Source organism: Gobio gobio, assembly GCF_949357685.1.
Source record: "Gobio gobio genome assembly, chromosome: 20".
Classification (NCBI taxonomy): Eukaryota; Metazoa; Chordata; class Actinopteri; order Cypriniformes; family Gobionidae; genus Gobio; species Gobio gobio.
In genome coordinates this window covers 43,295,489-43,318,839 of record NC_137113.1, presented here as the reverse complement: position 1 = coordinate 43,318,839, position 23,351 = coordinate 43,295,489, and the positions used below count along the sequence as shown (strand labels likewise).

Below are 23,351 nucleotides of genomic sequence, written 5' to 3'. Positions count from 1 at the left end.
TTAACCATGGTACTAATAGATAGTAAAACCATGTTGTTGTTTATTTTTTTGGCGTATTGATTACCATTTGTATTACCACACAAACACCATAGTTAAACTATAGATTGAAGCAAAACTATGGTTATGTTTTATGTCTTTGTATTCATGCTCTTTGTCCTGTTCCTGTTTGTCATGTAATCCTGCCATGTGCTCCCATGTCATGTGTTCTATGTTGTCATGTTCGGATTGATTCATTGTCTTGATCATTGTTCACAGGTGTGCCTTGTCAGTCATTAGTCCTTGTGTGTATTTAGGCCCTCATGTTTGCAATGTTCCTAGTGATGGCGAAGTGAAGTTTTCAGCACAATTGTGTCAGACATCATCAACAACTTGACTTCATGTGTCTGACAGAAACCTGGCACAAACCAGAGGTTTACTCTGCCCAAAATGAAGCCTGTCCCCCCGGCTACAGTTACTTGGAGGCAGCTCGCAGCACTGGCCGCGGTGGTGGCCTAGCTGTCATTTACCGACAGGAACTGCAGTTGTCTCCCATCTTGCTGCCTACAACATCTTCTTGTGAATGTCTTGCATTTAAATGTAAGCCGCCCTTTCCCATGACTGTTCTCCTTATCTATCGTCCACCAAAACCAAACTCTGCCTTCATCTCAGAAATGTCTGATCTCCTCACAACACTCTGTACTACCTCTGCCAATACCATAATCCTGGGTGATGTAAACATTCATGTTGACACCCCCTCTTGTCGTCCCGCTGCTGATTTTCTTCAGCTGCTGGATTCCATCAACCTACGACAACATGTTGATGTCCCCACACATTGCAGGGGACACACACTTGATCTGGTCATCTCTAACTCCGCCCCCATCAGCAACCTACAGGTTTACGATCTTGGTGTTTCAGATCACAAAGTCGTGTCAATGGAGCTGCCCTTCCCCCCCACCCACACCAAACCAAAGCAACAGATTCATTTCAGGAAAATAAAAAACATTAATGCAGATGCCCTGGCCCTGGACCTTCAACTTCTCTCGTCTGCCTCTACTGACTTCTCTTCTGTTGATGACTCCGTGGACTTCTACAACCAGTCCCTGAGCAATCTCCTGGACCTCCACGCCCCCTTAACATCCAGGTCGGTCTCATTCTCGCGCTCAGCACCCTGGTACACCTGCGAACTGCGCAAGATGAAGGCGGCTGGGCGTGTCCTTGAGCGTCGGCTCAAGGCCTCTGGATTGACTGTCCACAAACAGGCATACAGGGAACATAGGAGGGCGTATGCAGAAGCACTGAGGGATGCACGTTCCACGTTTTATTCCAACATCATCAACAACAGCCCTGGTGACTCCAAGCAACTTTTTTCTACAATAAATCACCTTCTCAAACCCCGCTCACCCTCCCACTCTGAGATCACCGAAGAGAGGTGCAACATGCACATCACTTTCTTTAAGCAAAAAGTTAGCACCATCCGCTCTCACCTCTCCACCACTGCGATCCTGCACCTCCCAACTGCTGACCCACCGCTTGAGATTGTACAGTCGCTCTGCACCTTCTCCGAAGCCACGCAGGAGGAAGTAGAGGACATCATGAAAAGAATGAAGCCGTCCACCTGTGCCCTGGACCCTTTTCCTTCGGCCCTGCTGAAGGCAAACATCTTTGCCATCTCTCCGTTCATCACCAAGATCATAAATCACTCCCTCCTGGCCGGTCATATCCCATCTGCATTAAAAACTGCGGTCATCAGACCTCTACTGAAAAAACCCACCCTGGATCCAGAAGTTCTCTCCAATTACAGGCCCATCTCCAATCTACCATTCCTATCAAAGGTTCTGGAAAAAATAGTTGCAGCTCAACTCCATGATCACCTCAAACACAATAAACTGTATGAAAAATTTCAGTCTGGTTTCCGCCCTGGTCATAGCACAGAAACAGCCTTGGTCAGAGTCACCAATGACCTCCTGATGGCAGCAGATACTGGTTCCCCATCACTACTCATCCTCCTGGACCTCACAGCTGCTTTTGATACAGTAGACCACAACATCCTTCTCCACCGTCTGCAATACACCATTGGACTCTCAGAAAACGCTCACAACTGGTTCACCTCCTACCTGACCGACAGAACTGAGCATGTCGCCCTGGGCAAAGCCAAGTCACACACCCACAACGTCACCTGTGGTGTTCCTCAGGGCTCTGTGCTGGGCCCCACCCTCTTTTCTCTCTACATGCTCCCCCTTGGCAATATCATTAGCAGCCATGGCATAGCATTTCACTGCTATGCGGATGACACACAGCTCTACCTCAAGACAACCCCCACTTCTTCTGCTCCTCTGCCAACTTCTACACTGACTAACTGCCTGGAGGAGATAGAGGCTTGGATGAAGCTCAACTTTCTACAGCTCAACAGTTCCAAAACGGAGGCAATCCTGGTTGGCACACCACATCAGCTCCGCTCTTCCACCATCACCAATATCAATTTCTACGGCGAAACCATCTCCCTCTCCACATCTGTCACCAACTTGGGTGTTAAAATGGACCAACAACTCACCTTTGACACCCACATCAAACACCTCAGTAAGACATCATTTTACCACCTCAAGAACATCGCCAAACTCCGTCCAACACTCACCCTACCAGATGCAGAGAAGCTCATCCATGCCTTTGTCTCCTCCAGGCTGGACTACTGTAATGCACTCCTCATCGGGATCTCTGGCAGGAGCATCCAGAGACTCCAGTACATACAGAACAGCGCTGCCAGGATCCTGATGAGGGTGCGCAAGCATGACCACATCACCCCCATTCTGAAATCCCTACACTGGCTTCCAGTCCCACTCAGAATTGAGTACAAGGTCTCACTCCTCACTCACCAGTGCATTCATGGACATGCCCCCCTTTACCTACAGGAACTCCTCACCCCCCAGACCTCCTCACGCACCCGGTCTGCAACCTCACACACCCTCCAAACCCCCAGAACCAAGCTCTGCAGTATGGGTGATAGGGCTTTTGCTTCTGCTGCCCCCAGGCTGTGGAACGCCCTCCCTGACCACCTGAGGGCCCCACAGACTACAGATGTTTTTAAAAAAGACTTAAAAACACATCTCTTTAGAAAAGCATACAACTGACATGTTTAATTTTACTTTTAATTTGTTTAAACTTAATTTTAACTCTTGACTCTGTAGCACTTTGAGATTGTTTTAAATGTAAAGTGCAATATAAATAAAATTGATTATTATTATTATTAGTAACTCAAACCAATAAAGATAACATTTTGTATTGTGAATGTGGACATTTTTCCTGTTTGTGAACAAATAAAACTCATGATTAAAGGAAGTAGACTAAATAAATGCAGGTGCGCACACACACACACACACACACACACACACACATATATATATAAATATAGTCAAAAGCCAAATATATTATCAACCTTATTGGGTGAACTTAAATGAAAGTGTTCCCACATTTCAGAACCATGACAAAGTCTCGCAACAATAAACTAGCGCAATAAAACAGTTCTAACAACCCGTGTCGCACGTGTCTTTTTTAAACCTTTTTGAATCAGAGTACGAAGCAGTCACGTGGGTGTGTGTGTGAAACGAAGCTTCGGACGTCATTGGTCAAGTGATTTTGATAGAACGAATCAAGCATCGATACAAAGCTTCACTGAAAATCATTAAATTTTTTTGACACACGCTTCCGAGCTTTGGAGTTACTGTTAACATCACTACATGTTTCCTTATCTAGTATTGTTCCCTGTACAACTGTTGGTGGGTCTGTTCAAGTCAAGTCCTTGTTTGTGTTTGTTCACTGGTTTATAAACTGCACATGGGTTCAACTGCAACTTGCCTCCAATGGAACATTACAGAATACTAGACCCTCCAAAATGAACCCAGCAGTTTGTCTCCTCCTGCATCTACTCCAAGGCAATTGTCCCCTGGAAAATGATGTCCAGGATTTCTGTGGACTTTGCAATCAGGTAGGCTTCAGTGATGTTGCCCTCAAGGACATTTTTAGAATTGAGCCCATTTGTTCACTGCTTTCAGGAATATATTGACCATGCTTTGGTGTTAAGTGGTTCTTAGTTTACTGTGGAAATTGTGGGGGCTCCATAATTCCCTGACCAGCATCCAGAGATGGCTCTAGCCCCTGACCAGTGTCCAGAGATGGCTCCAGCCCCTGACCAGCATCCAGAGATGGCTCCAGCCCCTGACCAGCGTCCATAGAGGGCTCCAGCCTGTGACCAGAGTCCAGAGAGGGCTCCGTCTCACAACCAGAGTCCAGAGGGGAACCCGTCTGCCATCACAAGTCCAGAGAGGACTCCATCTGCTGTCCCGAGTCCAGAGGGACAGCAGATGTTTGGGACATTCTACAGCCCTTCATTAAAACTTTCAACACAGAGCCCACCTCAGATTGTTTTAATCAATGCACAAATCGTAAAAAACAAATGAACAATATCAGTTCCTAAATTCTGATTGGGTGGGCAAGGCAGACGGCTCAGCCCACCCCTGTCCATGCCTAGAACCGGCCCCGCTGCAGGATCATGAACACCCTTGTGCAACAACGCAATAGCATATTGGGCAGAGGCGGCTTCCCCACAAACCTGGTAAGCCTTGCCAGTTAAGTCCGACAAGTGCTTACAGGCTCTGGAAGGGAGACACAGAGGCAGATCCACTGTGAGGTGGAGTTAGGGCACAGTTGCATAGAAACGGCCCATTCCGGCATGTAAACCTTAGCTCACCTGCCATCGAGGGTGGTGAGGGAGGAAGAGCCACTGAGTCTGTTTCTGACAATAAAAGGTGCTGTCCAAGGCCCAGGCTCACGATCTGATGCAGTGATTGACATCTGGTCATTGGGTGGAGCTCCGAAGGATACAACTGATACAACCTTTGAGATGGTCCAGCATGTTCCCTCGACAGCTCTACTGGCTGCGGAGCATGTAACGCACAGTTGAGGTGTTGTTGCCCAGAAATAAAACAAAGGTTGTTGTCGGAGGAAAAGATACAGAGGTGAGAGCTGGTGTATTTTCCCCGGGTTTAAAATGACACATCACACTCATCTGCATACATGGGGATTGAGTGAGGAAAAAGCAGTTGTGATTCTACCTCAAAATTATACAGTAAAGGCTGACCGTTACAAGTACAAGAGGGGTAAGGGTTCGCAGGGGGTTGGTTCCCTGAGGGAAAGAACCTCACTGTGATCCTCAAATCATCCATGCTACTGTCTCAAGTAACCCTCTGAGGAGGATTAGATAGAGGCAGAGAAACAGAGACTCCACCCCTTTTTAGGAACTGGAGTCTCGACCGCAATTCCACAATGGTCATCTTCCCGCAGTGGGTGCATGACTCATCCACAAATGCATGCTCAACGGCCAGACATGGTGAGACTGCAATCCTGGCCATCCCTCGGCAACAGGTAACTACCGCACCCAGAAACACACAGGTAGAATGTCATCTGTAAAAAGACGCAAGCTCTACCTGCGTAATCTCTTTTAGGGGAGCTGCTCTCCTTGGTGCTAAAGCATGCAGGGGAATGGTCGTGGCGACACTGACATGGATATAGTGCAGCCTGTAGTGCTCTCTCTCTCTCTCTCTCTCTTAAGGTGTCAGTACAAGTATTCAGTGCTCTCAGCAGCGTACCGTTTACCAGCCATGAGAGCAGCCTTTTGTGCTCAACGAAAGGCAGACAGAGAAAGAGTCGACCTTGCTGCCATGCCATAAACCAACACCAAACAATGAGAGTTTCTTTCTGGAAGAGCTGACTCATAGACACTGCTTATAGAGGTAAGCAAACATAAATGCTCGGCGCCAAAGTGAAAAGCTAAAGATGCAACGTAGGCCTACTTGCTGCTCATTATATACCCAAGCTGTGAGGCAGAGCAGCTGAAGCAATCATTGCATGCCAATGTGCATTGGCTTGTTTTAGTTACACTCGAAAGAGATAGGCCTCTCTAGTGAGATTCCTATTTGTCGATCATCGACGTGGCGTCAAACATGACCGTCTGAATGGGAGAAGAATCATAATTTGTTATAACAACATCTATCACCTTTGGGGTTATTTTAATACCCAAATATGTGAAGACTCTGGACGTTTTAAACGTTAACATTACTGCTAGGGTTTTCCTTGTCTTCCTCATTCAACATTCAACATCATAATAGAAAACTTTGAATTATTAATCCGATACCCTGATATTTTCTCTAAAATCTCAATCAGGTGAAGTAGAGCGGGAATAGGTTTATCTAACTTCTTTAAAAACAATATAATATAATCTGCAAAAATAGCTATTTTATGTTCAAAACCAGAAATTGTTATACCTTTAATATCTCCATTTCTTCTAATTGCGATTGCAAATGTTTCAATGGCTAAAAGAAAAAGCAGAGGGGGAAAGAGGTGAGCCCTGTCTACATCCTCTAGAAATATTAAAAGGCTTTGATGCCATATTATTAGTCAGGACCTCAGATATGGGATTCTTAAATATATCTCCATAACATTTCAACCTGTCAGTCAGCAGTGGTGGAAAGAGTACTGAAAAAGCATACTCAAGTAAAAGTACTGTTACTTGTCAAACATTTTTGTGCTACTAGAGTAAAAGTACCTGCCCTAAATACTACTCAAAGTAGGAATAAAAAGTAGCCATTTTAAAAGTAATCAAGAGTAGTTAATAGCGAGTATTATGCTATTAATGTTATTCCACCTTATACCCTGTGTGACCGGATGCTCTCCTCCAAAGTTTATTTGTTGAATGCACACTAAACCCACACTATCTCGAATACTGCTCCGAAGCTAAGCGTATCCCATATTGCATCATGTTTGGAAACTCACATGCCCCAAAATCCCGAGATGTCGAGGAAAACATTCCACTGTAAGTGAAATTAGTTAGATATTACATATAATTTTGGTGGTTTTATTGATGCAAAGACGAGTAGGCTATATGTATTTTTATCACTTAATTATAAGCACCACAATTTTTAAATAGTGTCTTCTGTTACATAGGGAATACTGAACAGATATTTAAAAGATTATTTTAAAACGTAGTGTGGTAATCATCAGGTAATCAAATGTTCTACACACACTTACAGTCTTCACACCTATACTTGAAAACTTACAGGCCAAATACAGGAAATACATCATGTAAGCAGACAAGTGGTCTGGTGCAAAGGCCACAAGTGTGGGCATTGGACAGGCCCTCTATGCATGTGTGGTAGAAAGTGAAAAATAGACACATAATGAATTGTTATTTCCTCTTTAGTTTGATGCTTCCACCCCTTTTTACATCTATGAACCACAGCTAGGACTCATCGTCACTTTCATTTATTGCCTTGACTGTCCCACCTCATGCATCCTCCATATCTACATTTGACAGGTTATAATGGACCAGAACTTCTGTATCAGATTGTGCATCTTTTGTGGTGAGATATTTCTATCTTTTATTACTTATTATTTGTTATATTGAACACACCGTCACTAACACAATAGCTGTATATATCCACTCCTTCTTGTGTGGGCAAGTCTTAAACCTTTTTGTTCCTTCTCATACAATTGTAAGCAGTGAGTGGAAATAAATGTAACTAGTTACATGTTCTAACCAGGTAAATTTAGCTTTACATTCTATTTATACTCAATATTTGATGAATATATAAATAACATGAATAGATGAATGAGTGAAGAAAACAGTGTGTTCTAGGAATTAAGTGTAAAGCTTTTACAGTTTTAGTTTTACAGATACTCAACATTGAGAGACACTGTTGATCAAATGACATTAGAAACATCTAATTTAAAAAATCTTGACAATCTTTCTGATGTTATAGCGTATGTAATATTGTGACCAGATATGATAGAGATGAGGATGAAGAATGTCCTTTTAAGGCAAGAACAAACAGCAAGCGTTAACTTCCTGTAAATGCCCGTCCGTATGTGCTTTGGTTACAAAACATTGGTTAAATTTTTTTTAATGTTATCTTATTACATTATATAAGACATTAAACACATAATTTTAGACAACATCATAAGTTCAAAACCTACTAGCAAATGTAATATCATGACCAGACATATGATATGGATGATAAAAAAGTCCTTTTAAGGCAAGAACAAATTGCAATAAGTGTGAACTTGCTTCTAAGCCCTACATGAGCTTTCTGCTTTCACACATGGGGGGAAATGCATCTATGAAAATAGCACTGCATAAACAACACCTAAATGCACATGACAGCTTTCCCACATTAATATATTTGTATGAAAAACAATTACACTATTACTGTTACAAGAGGAAACCAAAAAAACTAAATCTTTTGTTAGGCACAATGATTATATTCAGTGTAGCATGGCCTTGAGTTCTTTCTTTCTTTTTTATTTATTGTTTTATTTTTTATTTATGGTTACAAAACATTTTTAATGCTATCTTTTTACATAATTGCCTTTATTGGTGCTGTACACAGTGATATCACTGGTGTCTGCCATTTGTTACTATAGCATATTAATATTTTAGCATGGCTGCAACGCTGTACTGACCAATCAGCAAACAGGAATGGAAATATGTCAAATTTGAATTGTCAAATTACAATTTCTAGTTACTAATTTAATATTTTTAATCACTTTTCTTAATTTCTTTTTGTATCACTTCTGAACACTTTAGTATCTCAGTCGGTGATGGCTTTTAACATTGATCCTGTTACCTGGAAAACTTTCACTGCACCTTCACAGAGCCAAAATGTTGCCTTTGGCTATAAGATGATACAGAAAGATGCAACAAGGTGAGATCAATATAACCACTGATAATGAAACCAAAAAGAAAAAAAAAAACCTGTATGGTTTGGAAAGTCAGTACTCACCACACTGCACTTAGGCCTACTTGAGATAATGAGAAACCTGCGGAGAGCAGTTTTATGAGCATAAAGACTCCTTCACTCTGTAGCTTATTATGGCCACGAGCTGAACACTGGGACAGGAAGAGACTGGCTTACTAACATCAGTTAAAAAACACAGTTGGTTTTGTTTTTAATTGGCCTTAAGGGGTACATCTGAAATAGATGCTACTACAATAGACGGAAGTGGAAAAAAAACACAGATTACAGATTTTGTGCTTCATTGCACATAGTAAAGAATTTTACTGGTTATTGAAATGTTTATTTAAAATGTGTGTGAATCCTAAACAATGGGCCAGTCAGAAGGTCCCATATGGTGTCTTTTTGAATGCAGCACCCCCTGTTGGCAATCACTGAATTTATAGCATTATAGATTGAAATGTGCCATGCTTTATGGACTGCAAACAGAGAAAGTACCAAGAAAAATACAGAACTGTATATATACAAATAAAACTTCCTGCACACACAGTCATAGACATGGACTGTGTTTAAAATGACAAGCATATAACATCATTCCTACTATTGCTGCAGTATAATTTGTGAAGTACAGTCATGTGAAAAAGAAAGGACACCCTTTAGATTTTATGTTTTTAGAACATCTTACATTTTACATATAAAAATCATCTGGTCTTCAGCAGGTCTTAAAATTAGGTAAATAAAACCTCAGATGAACAACACCAAATGACATTACACAGTGTCTTTATTTATTTAACAAAAATAAAGCCAAAAGGGGAAAAGTCATCGGTGACAAACTAAGTACACCCTATGATTTAACTGTTTGTAGAGCCACTTTTAGCAGCAAACACTTTTCTTGATCATTGTCCTGCTGCATGACCCAATAGCTGTCGGACAGATGCCCTCATATTTGACTCTAGAATACTTTGGTATTAAGAGATAATGCGAGGTCCTGACTGCAAAACAAGCCAAAAATCATCACCCCTCCATCAGCGTGATGGACACAGTTGATATGAGTTTATACTGATAAGACGTGTTTAGTTTTCACCAAACTTGGCCCTGTGCATTATGGCCAAATATATCTCCACTTTGGTCTCGTCTGTCCAAAGGACATTGTTCCAGAAGTCTTGAGGTTTGTTCAGATGCAACTTTGCAAACCCAAGCTGCGCTGCCTTGTTTTTTTTTTTTTAGAGAGAAGAGGCTTCCTCCTGGCAAACCTTGTCCCATTTTGTTCTAAGTACTGCCATGAACTTTAACATTTAGCATGTTAACTGAGGCCTGTAGAGTCTGAGGTGTTTCTTGGGGTGAATTTGCTGGGACGTCCACTCATGGAAAGATTGGCAACTATCTTGAATATTCCATCTTGAATAATCTTCCTTACTGTAGAATAATGGACTTCAGATTGTTTGGAAATGGCTGTATAACCCTTTGCGGATTGATGGCAGCAACAATTGCTTCTCTAATGTCTTTCCTCCTTGGCTTTGTGTTAACACACACCTGAAGTCTCCAGACCAGCAAACTGACAAAACTTCTGCTTTTATAGAGGTGCTTAAACCTTCTGATGATCAATTAATCAAAGGCATTTGATTAGCAGTACCTGACTTTTACCGTCTTAATTCCTATGCTAACAGTAAGGGGTGTAGTTTGTCACCCATGGCTTTTATATTTTGGCCTAGAATTTGTTAAATAAATAATGACACAGTGTGATATGTCATGTGTTGTTGTTCATCATGTTGTTGATATATGTCACGTGTGGTTGTATTTACCTAATTTTAAGACTTGCCAAAGACCAGATGATTTTTATTATTTCCTGATACATAAAGCCATAGAATTCAATAGGGCACTTACATTCAAGCATGTCATATTCAGATGACCGATATTTGCCCAAATAAAATTACCAGTACCAGTAAGTTTACGGACATTTCCGTAAAGGCTAAAACACAACAGAATGCAGTGCAATGCATAATTCAAATTAAATTATGAGTATTAACATTTTATGCACTTTTCCTGGTGTGTGCGGTATACAAAACATTTTGCAGTGTTTTTTGTCTTCATGTCTGTATCAAGCCTGCACTGTTTTTGTATATTAATGTGTTATGTTTGTGATTGTTTTATTTTTTGTTGTGTATGTAATAGTGGTGGGCCGTTATCGGCGTTAATGTGCTGCGTTAGTTTATGAATCTATTCTCCGTTAAGCCGTTAATCTATTCTCAAAATTGGGTTGGGAGCTGGGTCTCTACTACGCAAGCTATGATGACTTTCACCTTGATATTTTAGCGCGGATGTATACCTAGCCGATTTGCACTGTAGGGGCGAGAGAACGAGTCTTCGAACCTGTGTGTATGCCTTCTAGTGTCGTCAAAAATATCCATATTTCAATATGTATCCATACTGAAATATCTGTATTGATACTGAATTATGAATATCTGACATACAAGTGCAAAAATGAGCTCCTTTTTCCAGCTTATTAATGGTCAAATACACTCAAAAATGTCTCAATGCCCATCTTGGTGAGTTTTAATGTAAACAGTCGTAACCAGCTCACAGGAACAGTGTTTGGGATCCATGCGTGCGTCAGGTCTTAAAGGGACAGAAGTTATTTATTATTCAAACTACAAAAAGACAAACGATCACTTACGAGCACACATATTCTGAATGCCTTCGGCAGAATTCAAATGAGCCATTAATCTAGATTATCTATGCCCACCACTAGTATATAAATAACAACCACAACACCATTGAATTCTCTACCATATGGAAATTATGGTAACACTTTACAATAAGGTTCATTAGTTAACATTACATAACTATATTAGTTAACATGAACTAATAATGAGCTGCATTTATAAACCATTTATCTTTGTTAATGTTAATTTCAACATTTACTATTGCATTATTAAAATCTTGCTAATGTGGCATGACACGGAGGACTGGTGGAATAAATGATGAAGCGACTACGCCACTCTGGCACTTTGCATAAGGACTTGCCCTTAGGCAACACAGGTTCGTGTGCAAGAAATGGGCAGAAGACGTGGGTAAAAATTATGAAAATTTTATTAAAGATAAAATATCTAAAGCAACAATAGAAAAGAAATGAATAAACTCAATAGAATGTAATTTGGGTGACCTGCATTCTCAGACACCTCTATAGGAATAAGTACAGGAGCCCAGGCGCAACAGGCGGGGAGTAAGGGCACTAATAGGCCTCCACAGCACAGCACAATTTAGTAACACCTGTGTGGAAACACTCACACACACACACACACACACACAGCACAGCACTTGTGAAGCAACACCACCAAAATCCGCCACCTTCGACACCCAGCTCCTGTAACAGAGATGGTGTGTTACACTTGAGGATATTCACAAAATCACTGGTAGATTCACGAACACACTGCATCTAGCACGTCAATGCACGGGATGTGAAGGCACTTTTAACCATGCCTTTCACCCATAAATACAACACATCATACACAAAATAACTAAATACAATAAAGAATTATAAGAAAGTTATACCAACAAAATAAATTAACCAAAAACATTAAACAAAAGAAATAAGAACAAATATTTTACAACCAACATACAACAGAAGAAAACAAAACCAAAGAAAAACAACAAATGTATAAAATGACAGCCAAAGCAACAGCGCCCCTGGATGATAATTCCCACGAAGCCCCGACAGCACGAGATTTAATGGCCCATATGCGCAAGTCTACCTGTAAATTTTATATATTATATCATATATTATAACATGACAATGTATACAATAGTAACGAACGGCTCAAAAGTCGGACAATTTCTGTTGAGGCGTTGCCATAACGCGTTGCTATGGGTTGCGTGCGCTTTGATTGACTGCTTATTTTCCACTGTTCGGAAACGGCTCTCGAGCCAAATATGGTCCTTTCAGAGAGTGTGTGGCCTCACGGGAAAAAAGTACGCCAATATTTTTTTTTTCATCCATAATCAGAGCTAATGTGTTGATTTAATTACAAATCTATATATTAGCTATATATTTTAAAGTATTACACAATTCACCAATGCCCGTTTGTCATGTATATACACCAACCAATCGTGATCTGACAAAGCAAGTTCAAATTCCATTGGGCGATGTGAAACGTAATTTTCTGTTCTTATTCATAAATCGGTTGAAAATTACATGGACAGACGAACTAACATTTGTGGAACGATTTCCTGCGGTTTGTCTCATTTTATAAATTGCATCACTGACAAAATGGATTTTAACAGACAACAAACAAATCCCTGCACAAAACCATAGCAGCAAAAGTCGCATAAATGTTGAATTCACTTGTATTTATGTATATTGATACACCGTTTACTTTTTCATGAAACTATCAAAGTTAACAAAACCCAAGTGCCACCGGCACCTACATGCCTATTAAGTGAAGTGTAGGCTGGCGAAATGGTTACATGAAAGGAAAGGACTTATTACCATTTTTGAATATTATGTAGCATTATGAAAGAAGTCTCTTATGTTCATCAAGCCTGCATTTATTTGATAAAAAACAGCAATATTGCGAAATATATTAAAATAATGGTTTTCTATTTTAAAATAATTTAAAATATAATTTATTCCTGTGATCACAGCTGGATTTTCAGCATCATTACTCCACTCTTCAGTGTCACATGATCATTCAGAAATCATTCTAATATGAGGATCTAATGTCAATGATGGAAACTGTGATACTCTTTTCAAGATTCTTTGATTAATAAAAAGTTAAAAAGTGTATATATAATAATATTTCACAATATTAGGCTACTGTTTTTTCTGTATTTTTGATTAAATAAATGAAGGCTTGATGAGCATAAGGATATATATATATATATAAATATATTTATTGCCCCTTTTTTACATTTGAGCCCCTGCCCCTGACGAACTCTCTGCACGGCCCTGCAGCAGCGCAATCTATAATACAATTAACAATAACATAAAACACACTCTTTTATAAATACACACTAACAAACTTTAAAACCACATACCGTATGCGTGCATCCGTGAGCTCACTTCATGGTAATACAGCACAACGGGAGACAAGTCTGTAGCGTCAGGAAACCGCATGTATTGAACTGCACAAGGAACCACATCAACCAAGCACCAGCCGCTAGGGATGTGGAAATGAAGCCTCATGAAGCAGTGAGGCTTTACCCTGACTGTTTCGGGAAAAGATTCAAAGCTTCGAGAGTGTCAAGAACAGCGCCATCTGGTGCTTATTTAAAATAAAGCAGGCAGAAGTCTGTGGAAGAAGCTCTGTCAGATGAAGCTACCACAACACACTCCATCGTTTCAATGCTATGTGTACAAATAAAAGCTTTATATGTTTGTGTTTAATGTGTCCAGTAAATAAATTAATTTACCCATTAAAGTGTGTCAATAAAATATAATATGAGCTTAAATGATTCAATAAGATGTAACGTAGGCCTACTCTCTCTCTCCACACACAAACACACACAAAATAAGGACATTGTGTGATAGGATCATCTGTAATTAAATGTGCTTATGACACTTGGCAGTGATAGTGCTTGTGTAACAGTAGGAATGACAGTAAGGCAAATATTTTACCAAAATACAAAGACACAACTCCAACAAACAAAAAATAATAAATAGTGACAAATAAATGTTTATCTAAATGTAATATATTGTTTAACTTTCAAAGTACAGCACTCTCCTCAAAAAACCATCAACCAGACTGAGGCAACAAGGACTTGTTAAGTAAGATCTGGGGGTTCGAAGCTTCTGACACGCAAAGCGAAACGCGCACGTGATTGGACAGAAAGTGAGGCTTCATTTGTCATCGATCACGTGACTCTAGGAAACCAATACACACCCCGATACGGAGCTTCACTAGAAAATGTGTCGCATGCGCGATACGCGCATCGACGCTTCATTAAGGCCCGGGTATACTTCGGCCGTCCGCGTTCGTGCACCGCCCGCATGATGTAATTTTCGTCACTCGGAGGACTCGCGGCCGGCCGCACACCCCGTCCGCGTGCAGCCCAAATTTTGTGACCGCGCGGACGGTCCGCGTGCAACAGCGCATGCGCCAGCAGTACAGAAGAGTCCACTAGGTGGCAATAAACACAGTATTGAGCACAGTGTTCAGCCGTCGAAGAAGAGTGTGCAAAGACCGGTTTAAAAACAACACGCTTGGAAAAAAAAGAGAGAATTTTTGATTCTTCAGTGTTTCTTCCAAACTATGTAGCAATGGTGGATGCACTACAGTTCTTCTCCGATCATGCCCAGCGAATGTCCCGTTGATGACAGGACTCAGTGCTGCCCTCCGATGTCTGGTGGAGCATAGACACTTTTTTACTGCGCATGTGTCGAACGCGATCCTCCGCGCGCATCCGTTGTGTAGTATACTTTGAAAGACGCGCGGACAGGGCTGCGCGCGTGACGCGTCCGGGCGAAGTATACCCGGGCCTTTAGGCTTGTTTGAGATGAGCGAAATCTGCGCAGAACCGATCACCGGTGATCAGCGCGAGATGCATGCCGGTTAGAAAAGTGTCCGAGGGCGGTCCGCCTTGCTCTGATGTCATGCCGACGTATGTCAAAAAACTCTCGCGAGCGAAAGGCGGATGTGTCGGATTTTGCAGTCGAGCGCAGCTGCTCTCCACAGACTGCGCGGAGCAAAAGCATGATGGGAAACAACTTGCTGACGACACAGCTTAATGCTTATTGGTTTAAACAACCGTGATGTATGGTTCTTTTTCAAAATGTTTGATTTTAAAGCTCTGAGATCATGTTTTTATGTGTGAATATTCCCAAACTCTCTAACAAAGGCGATCTCTCTGTGGGTTATGTGATTGTTGTCATATTTATAAAAATATATATATATAAACATGTATGTAGGCCTAATTAAAGTAAAAATGATTGATAAACACGTCTTTCGAATGGAAATAAATAACAAAAACTTTGGGTGTCTTGTTCATAATATTTATTTTCATATAAAAGTAACAGAACTTAAATTACATCCAGTTTATCAGCAACAAAGCGCACGAGTGTGAATCCCGCGATATCCGCCTTTGATCTCGCAGGTGTCTGATCCACTACGAGAAGAGAGAACTGTCCGGCTTGCCTGCACTTTTTTCACTCCTCCCCTCACTGCAGCCGCCTAGTCTCGGCTGAATTTCAGGCGAGGCGAGGCGCATCTCAAACAAGCCTAGTGTCATACGTAACATCACTACCAGCCGCAAGGTTTGTCCCAAGTTATAGCTCTAAACAAGGATAATACCAATATGAAACAGCGCACTACTAAAAGTTAGCCAACATCACCAAACATACCTGACCGGCGACTAGAAATGACGCAAACGCAAGTGGGCGTGGCTCATGACGCCATACAACCTGACGGCCAAATTTATACCTGTCCACTACACAGTGATAGGACAATCAATGAGCGGAATAATCGCATGCAGCTGGAAAGGAGGTGATTCCTAGACCTGCCACACTAACATTAGGCTTGTTTGAGATGCGCCTCGCCTCGCCTGCAGTTCAGCCGACTAGGCGGCTGCAGTGAGGGGAGGAGTGAAAAAAGTGCAGGCAAGCCGGACAGTTCTCTCTTCTCGTAGTGGATCAGACACCTGCGAGATCAAAGGCGGATATCGCGGGATTCACACTCGTGCGCTTTGTTGCTGATAAACTGGATGTAATTTAAGTTCTGTTACTTTTATATGAAAATAAATATTATGAACAAGACACCCAAAGTTTTTGTTATTTATTTCCATTCGAAAGACGTGTTTATCAATCATTTTTACTTTAATTAGGCCTACATACATGTTTATATATATATATTTTTATAAATATGACAACAATCACATAACCCACAGAGAGATCGCCTTTGTTAGAGAGTTTGGGAATATTCACACATAAAAACATGATCTCAGAGTTTTAAAATCAAACATTTAAAAAAAAGAACCATACATCACGGTTGTTTAAACCAATAAGCATTAAGCTGTGTCGTCAACAAGTCGTTTCCCATCATGCTTTTGCTCCGCGCAGTCGGTGGAGAGCAAATGCGCTCGACTGCAAAATCCGACACATCCGCCTTTCGCTCGCGAGAGTTTTTTGACATACGTCAGCATGACATCAGAGCAAGGCGGACCGCCCTCGGACACTTTTCTAACCGGAATGCATCTCGCGCTGATCACCGGTGATCGGTTCTGCGCAGATTTCGCTCATCTCAAACAAGCCTATTAGTTAATGCATGTGACCTAACATGAACAAACCATGAACAGCTGGATTTATATGAACTAACATTAATAAAGATTAACTAATGCTGACCAGAGGTGTTGTTCATCAACTAATGCATTAATTAATACAACCTTATTGTAAAGTGTTACAGAAATGATACATTCCTTATTATACATTATGTACATTCCTTTTATGGGAACTTTTACAAAATTGTCCATTTACAGTAATGATCTCTTTTCTCACCTTTTTTTTCTGAAAGTCTGATCGTGAGTGATCCTTTAATTCAAATCAGCCAAGATCAAAGAGGATTGATTTATGACTGTTCTGTCGCACAAGGAACCTGCTCATCACTGAAGATTGATGGTATTTGGGGTTTTGAACTACACTTCTTATTGAAATATTATTTTCCATTTTCCAAGTAAAGTATATTCTACAGTAGGGTCAAGGGTAATACTGTATATGAGAGTTGTTTTCTTTATCAACAAATGAACGATTCTTAAAAATGTGAAAAGTCAGAAAATTATCAACATTAGAAGGTTATATGAGGTGTTTTATTTCCTATTGCCGTATTACCAAAACTTAGCACATGCAATTTAAAACTCTGATTTGATATCTAGTGATAAATAAACATTCCAAATTCAAAGCAATTTAATTGTACTGCTGTGTAACATATTTTTTGTTCCCTTTTGAGTTTTTATTATTATTATTATTTATTTATGAAAATGAACAAACTGTCTGTGTGTTAATGAAGTGCCCTCGGAAGCCGTCAACATGTCTCTTGGACTTTCCATGGTTCAAAATCAACAATCTTCAAAGCTGGCGGTAAGTGGTTCAGAACACCTTTGAGATCAGTTACAGATAAAGTACAAATTATAACTATTCCACATGCAAATCACTGAAGAACATAAGCTCAACACACTCTCATGGAAATGTGTATCTATTTTATGTTTTGGTCAATTGATGGCTTATTCAGCTGAATTTGTACAACATCTTTTGTACATTTTCTGCTTATGCCCCACAGACAGGTTTAGGGGTGGACCTTTGAGAAGACATGATCTTTTGTGCTCAATATTTAACAAATTGTTTGGCATTGGGAAGACAAGGAAAACAACCTTATTTTGTATGTGCAATAAAATATAGTGCATTTTAGTTCATATAATTTATTTGATTTAATTGAGGCAAATATGTTTGTTTTATTATCCTTTCTCTATAACTACACAGATTTTGACCAGATCATTAAAAGTGGTTGGTATCGGGGTCTATAATTAGCATTAGATTTAGTATTCCTTTTAAATAAAGTAAAATTTATGTTTATATTCCTTCTCATTCAGATTTGTGGCCCAACCATTCCAAAGAAATGTGCATCAGTTACCACCTACAATGGCATGTGCTTCATCGGAGAAAACAGTGTGTTTAAACCGCCAATACCGAGCTCTCTGAGAGGTAAATATGATGATCACCAAAGTTTTTTTTTTTTTTTCAGTCAAAGAAACTTCTCTTTTGATGTAACTTGACTCCAGTTTTAACTAGGTCTACATACACTCTTCTGCTCTCTTCATTTACAGACTGTCCTGGTCAGTTTGACATTGCGTTTCTGTTAGATGGATCTGGGAGTGTGGGGATTAACAATTTTTTAACAATGAAGAATTTTGTGATAAAGATGATCAAGCGTTTTACTGACCGGGATGGACAGGTAGGAATAGCCTTAAATATCACTTCAGTGATTTTCGATACTGACTGCAGCCAATATTTTTAAATGCATATAAATTAATATAAGACCTGAATTTGTCTTTCCATGTGTAATTATTTTAGAAAAATATATATAACTGAATGCCATTATAGAGCACATCATGAGACATTATCTGTTGCTGGTTTACAGTTTGCCATTGCAACTTACTCCAACGATTGTAATATTCAATACAATTTCAATCAACTCAAAGACAGCTCATGGGAATCTAAGGTGAAAAATATAGGATACTTTGGAGGTGGCACTTACACTGCAGACGCCATCAGAAAACTTGTGTAAGACTTGTTTATAACTATATACATTTTAATAATTGTATTTGATTGGCCCATTTCATATATATATTTTAATGCTTATATGTGCAGTTTAGAAGTTAAAATGTAACACATTATGAGATATATTATTATTTTTACAATTTCTGGGGAAATGACGAGAAAACAGTAAACCACAGTACTGTGTTGCTATGATGTTGTTAAGGTTTTCTGAGTAGTTAAAGTCCCAGTGAACCGGATGTTGCAACTGATTTTATTTCAGTGCTGTGACGTATTTCCAAGCAAAACGGAATATTGAATAGAGGGCAGGGTTTCACTTCAGACTACGGTTGGAGGGGAGTGGTTAAGCATATTCAAACCCAAGCCGGCGCATAGTCGTCATCGGAAAGGGAATGCCATTCAAGACCGGAAGTTACTTTTCAGATTTTGATTAAAGATTACCACGGCAAACAATTGTTTTATGTGTATTAACTTGCACGGATTAATTGTTCACCCTAAGACCTGTAATGTGGTCTAACAAAGTAAACAAGACCGATTTTGATTTCATGAGGACTTTAATATTACTATACATTATTAAGGTATTTATGTGGGTTACATGATCTCTTCTAAATGTATTTTCAAATACTAGGGATAAGCTATTCACACCATATGGAGGGTCAAGGCCATCTGTGAAAAAAATCTTGATTGTTGTTACTGATGGAGTGTCACATGACAGGGGGTCATTGAAAGTCGCAGCATCAAAGGCAGAGGCAAAGAGCATAACACGATTCGCGATCGGGGTAGGCTTTTTCTTCACATTACATTGTTTAAATCTTTTACATCAGACCATTAAATGTTTAATTGTGGCTAGTCAAATTCTTAAATGTTGCAAAAAGCTATAGGTTTAAACCTAACATTTGTTGTTAATTTTATGTGGCCATTTCTGAGCTGCCAACTTTCCAATTTACTAATAGCTTAGAAGTAACAAATGCATTGGTGTGTGTGTGTGTGTGTGTGTGTGTGTGTGTGTGTGTGTGTGTGTGTGTGTGTGTGTGTGTGTGTGTGTGTGTGTGTGTGTGTGTGTGTGTGTGTGTGTGTGTGTGTCAGTGTACATGTATGTATTTCTATATCCATTTATTACATGATTATTTTTGTCTCTAGGTTGGCGATGCTTTTAATGATTTAAATGCAAAAGAGGAGTTGAATACAATTGCTTCTGATCCAGAGACTGATCACGTGTTCAAAGTGACAGACTTTAATGCACTGAATAATATTCTTCAAAAACTAGAAGAAAACATTATTGCCATTGAAGGTACCTCAGAAGAAAATAATGAATGTGTATTTCTGCTTTATGTATGTACAGATATCTGTACATACATAACATTACTTTGGTGGTAAAAAAAAAATCACACATTTAGAAAAAAAAAAAAAACCTTGAAATCATGTGTCCCACAATTATTGGCACCCCTAACAATTCCTCTGAAAAATTGTATTGATTTTCTTTTGAATATATTTTTCTGTAGTTTCTAAAGGTGGTCAGGGTATCTAGGAACTTTTAATTAGTAATTCATGACATCCTGTCTCCCTGGGGTATAAATATGACGTGACACAGAGGTCTAATTCTCTTACCCATTTGTCAACATGGCAAAGACAAGAGAACACACCATTCAAGTAAGGCAGATGTGTGTCGACCTTCAAAAGTCAGGCAATGGCTTCAAGAAAATAGCCACTAGCCTTACCTTGCCCGTATCTATAGTCAGAGGAATCATTAAGAAGTTTAAAACAACTGGAACAGTGACAAGCACAAGGCTGGAAGAGGTCCCAAGTTTATCTTGCCACAACACAGTGAGGAGGATGGTAACAGAAGTAAAAAAAATTCCTAAGCTCACTGTCACAGAATTGCATCAAAGAGTGACATCTTGGGGTCGCAAAGTCTCCAAAACAAACATCAGACGCTCTCTACATGCCAACAAGCTGTTTGGGAGGCATGCAAGGAAAAATCCTTTTCTCACTAACACTCACAAACGTAAAAGTCTGAAGTTTGCTAAGAGGTGCTGGGACTTCAACTGGGATCATGTGCTTTGGTCAGATGAGACTAAGATTGAGCTTTTTGGCAACAAACACTCTAAGTGGGTCTGGCGTAAAACAAAAGATCAGTATACCAGAAAAGCACCTCATGCCCACCGTGAAGTATGGTGGAGGATTTGTGATGCTGTGGGCCTGTTTCTCTTCCAAAGGCCCTGGGAACCTTGTTAGGGTGCATGGCATTATGAACGCTTTGAACTACCAGGACATTTTAAATAAAAACCTGATGGCCTCTGCCAGAAAGCTGAAGATGGGTCGTCATTGGGTCTTTCAGCAGGATAATGATCCAAAACATGTGGCAAAATCTACACAAAAATGGTTCAGCAGCCACAAACTCAAGGTCCAAACCCAAGGCGGCCATCTCAGTCCCCTGACCTCAACCCAATCGAAAACCTGTGGGGTGAGCTAAAGAGGAGAGTGCATAAGAGAGGACCCAGGACACTGGATGATCTAGAAAGATTGTGCAAAGAAGAATATGGTCAAAGATCCCTGTCTCTGTGTTCTCCAATCTTGCGAAATGTTATAGGAGGAGATTAAGTGCTGTCTTGTTGGCAAAAGGGGGTTGTACAAAGTATTAACATCAGGAGTGCCAATAATTGTGGGACACATGATTTCAAGTTTTTTTTTTTTCTAAATGTGTGAATGTGTGATTTTTTTATTTTTATTTTTTTACCACCAAAGTAATGTACTTAAATGAAAGGTTGGATTTTTCCCTTTTTTTGCATTTGGGTTCTATGGTAAATGGTAAATGGACTGCATTTATATAGCACTTTTAACAGATCTACGGCCATCCAAAGCGCTTTACATTTGCCTCACATTCACCCATTCATACACCCATTCACACACCGACGGCATATTATTATGATCACCTTCCTAATATAATGTTGGTCCCCCTTTTGCTGCCAAAACAGCCCTGACCCATCAAGGCATAGACTCAACTAGACCCCTGAAGGTGTGCTGTGGTATCTGGCACCAAGATGTTAGCAGCAGATCCTTTGAGTCCTGTAAGTTGCGAGGTGGGGCCTCCATGGATCGGAATTGTTTGTTCAGCACATCCCGCAGATGCTCGATTGGATTGAGATCTGGGGAATTTAGAGGCCAAGTGAACACCTCAAACTCGTGCTTCTCAAACCATTCCTGAGCCACTTTTGCTTTGTGTCAGGCACATTATCTGCTGAAAGAGCCACAGCCACCAGGGAATACCGTTTCCATGAAAGGGTGTAAATGGTCTGCAATAATGCTTAGGTAGGTGGTACGTATCAAAGTAACATCCACATGGGTGGCAGGATCCAAGGTTTCCCAGCAGAACATTGCCCAAAGCATCACACTGCCTCCGCCGGCTTGCCTTCTTCCAAAAGTCCATCCTGGTGCCAAGTGTTCCCCAGGTAAGCGACGCACGCGCACCCGGCCATCCACGTGATGTAAAAGAAAATGTGATTCATTAGACCAAGTCACCTTCTCCATTGCTCCGTGGTCCAGTTCGTATGGGCCCACTGTTGGTGCTTTTGGCAGTGAACAGGGGTCAGCATGGGCACCCTGACTGGTCACCGGCTATGCTGCCCCATACGCAACAAACTGTGATGAACTGTACATTCTGACACCTTTCTATTAGAAACAGCATTAAATTCAAGAGCAATTTGAGCCACAATAGCTTGTCTGTTTGATCGGACCACACGGGCCAGCCTTCACTCCCCACGTGCATCAATGAGCCTTGGCCATCCATGACCCGGTCACCGGTTCACCACTGTTCCTTCCTTGAACCACTTTTGAGAGATACTGACCACTGCAGACCAGGAACACCCCACAAGAGCTGCAGTTTTAGAGATGCTCTGACCCAGTCGTCTAGCCATCACATTTGGCCCTTGTCAAACTCACTCAAATCCTTACGCTTGCCCATTTTTCCTGCATGTTCACTGGCTGTCTAATATATCCCCCACCTACTAACAGGTGCCGTGATGAAAAGATAATCAGTGTAATCCACTACACCTCATAATGTTAAGCCTGATCGGTGTGTATATGTGTGTAAATATGTATATGAATTGATTGAAACTGAATTGATTTTTCCTAAAAGCTTTAAATGACGTGGAATCAATGATTTATTTGAGTAAATTCTGTTGATTTGTTGCAGGAACCCAGACTTCAGGTGATTCCTCCAGAATGGAGTTTGCACAGGATGGATTCAGCGCAGCTTTCACACCATCTGTAAATAAATACACAAATTTACCAGATCCTTAACATTAAACTCTTCAGACCAAGTGAATGGTCATAGT

General features: G+C 40.4%; 1 protein-coding gene across 1 annotated transcript in view; it reads left to right on the top strand.

The window, feature by feature from the left end:
• Positions 1–7,314: 7,314 nt before the first annotated feature.
• LOC307116984 (integrin alpha-X-like) overlaps positions 7,315–23,351 on the top strand; it is a 104,274-nt gene continuing 88,237 nt past the window's right edge. Inside the window, exons 1-10 of the mRNA XM_079801615.1 lie at positions 7,315–7,388; positions 8,612–8,729; positions 17,261–17,364; positions 17,753–17,823; positions 18,333–18,444; positions 18,567–18,694; positions 18,881–19,023; positions 19,646–19,796; positions 20,158–20,308; positions 23,210–23,283. Coding sequence (XP_079657741.1) covers positions 7,349–7,388; positions 8,612–8,729; positions 17,261–17,364; positions 17,753–17,823; positions 18,333–18,444; positions 18,567–18,694; positions 18,881–19,023; positions 19,646–19,796; positions 20,158–20,308; positions 23,210–23,283 — 1,092 coding nt within the window. The 5' untranslated portion in view covers positions 7,315–7,348. The remainder of the gene's footprint in view (positions 7,389–8,611; positions 8,730–17,260; positions 17,365–17,752; positions 17,824–18,332; positions 18,445–18,566; positions 18,695–18,880; positions 19,024–19,645; positions 19,797–20,157; positions 20,309–23,209; positions 23,284–23,351) is intronic.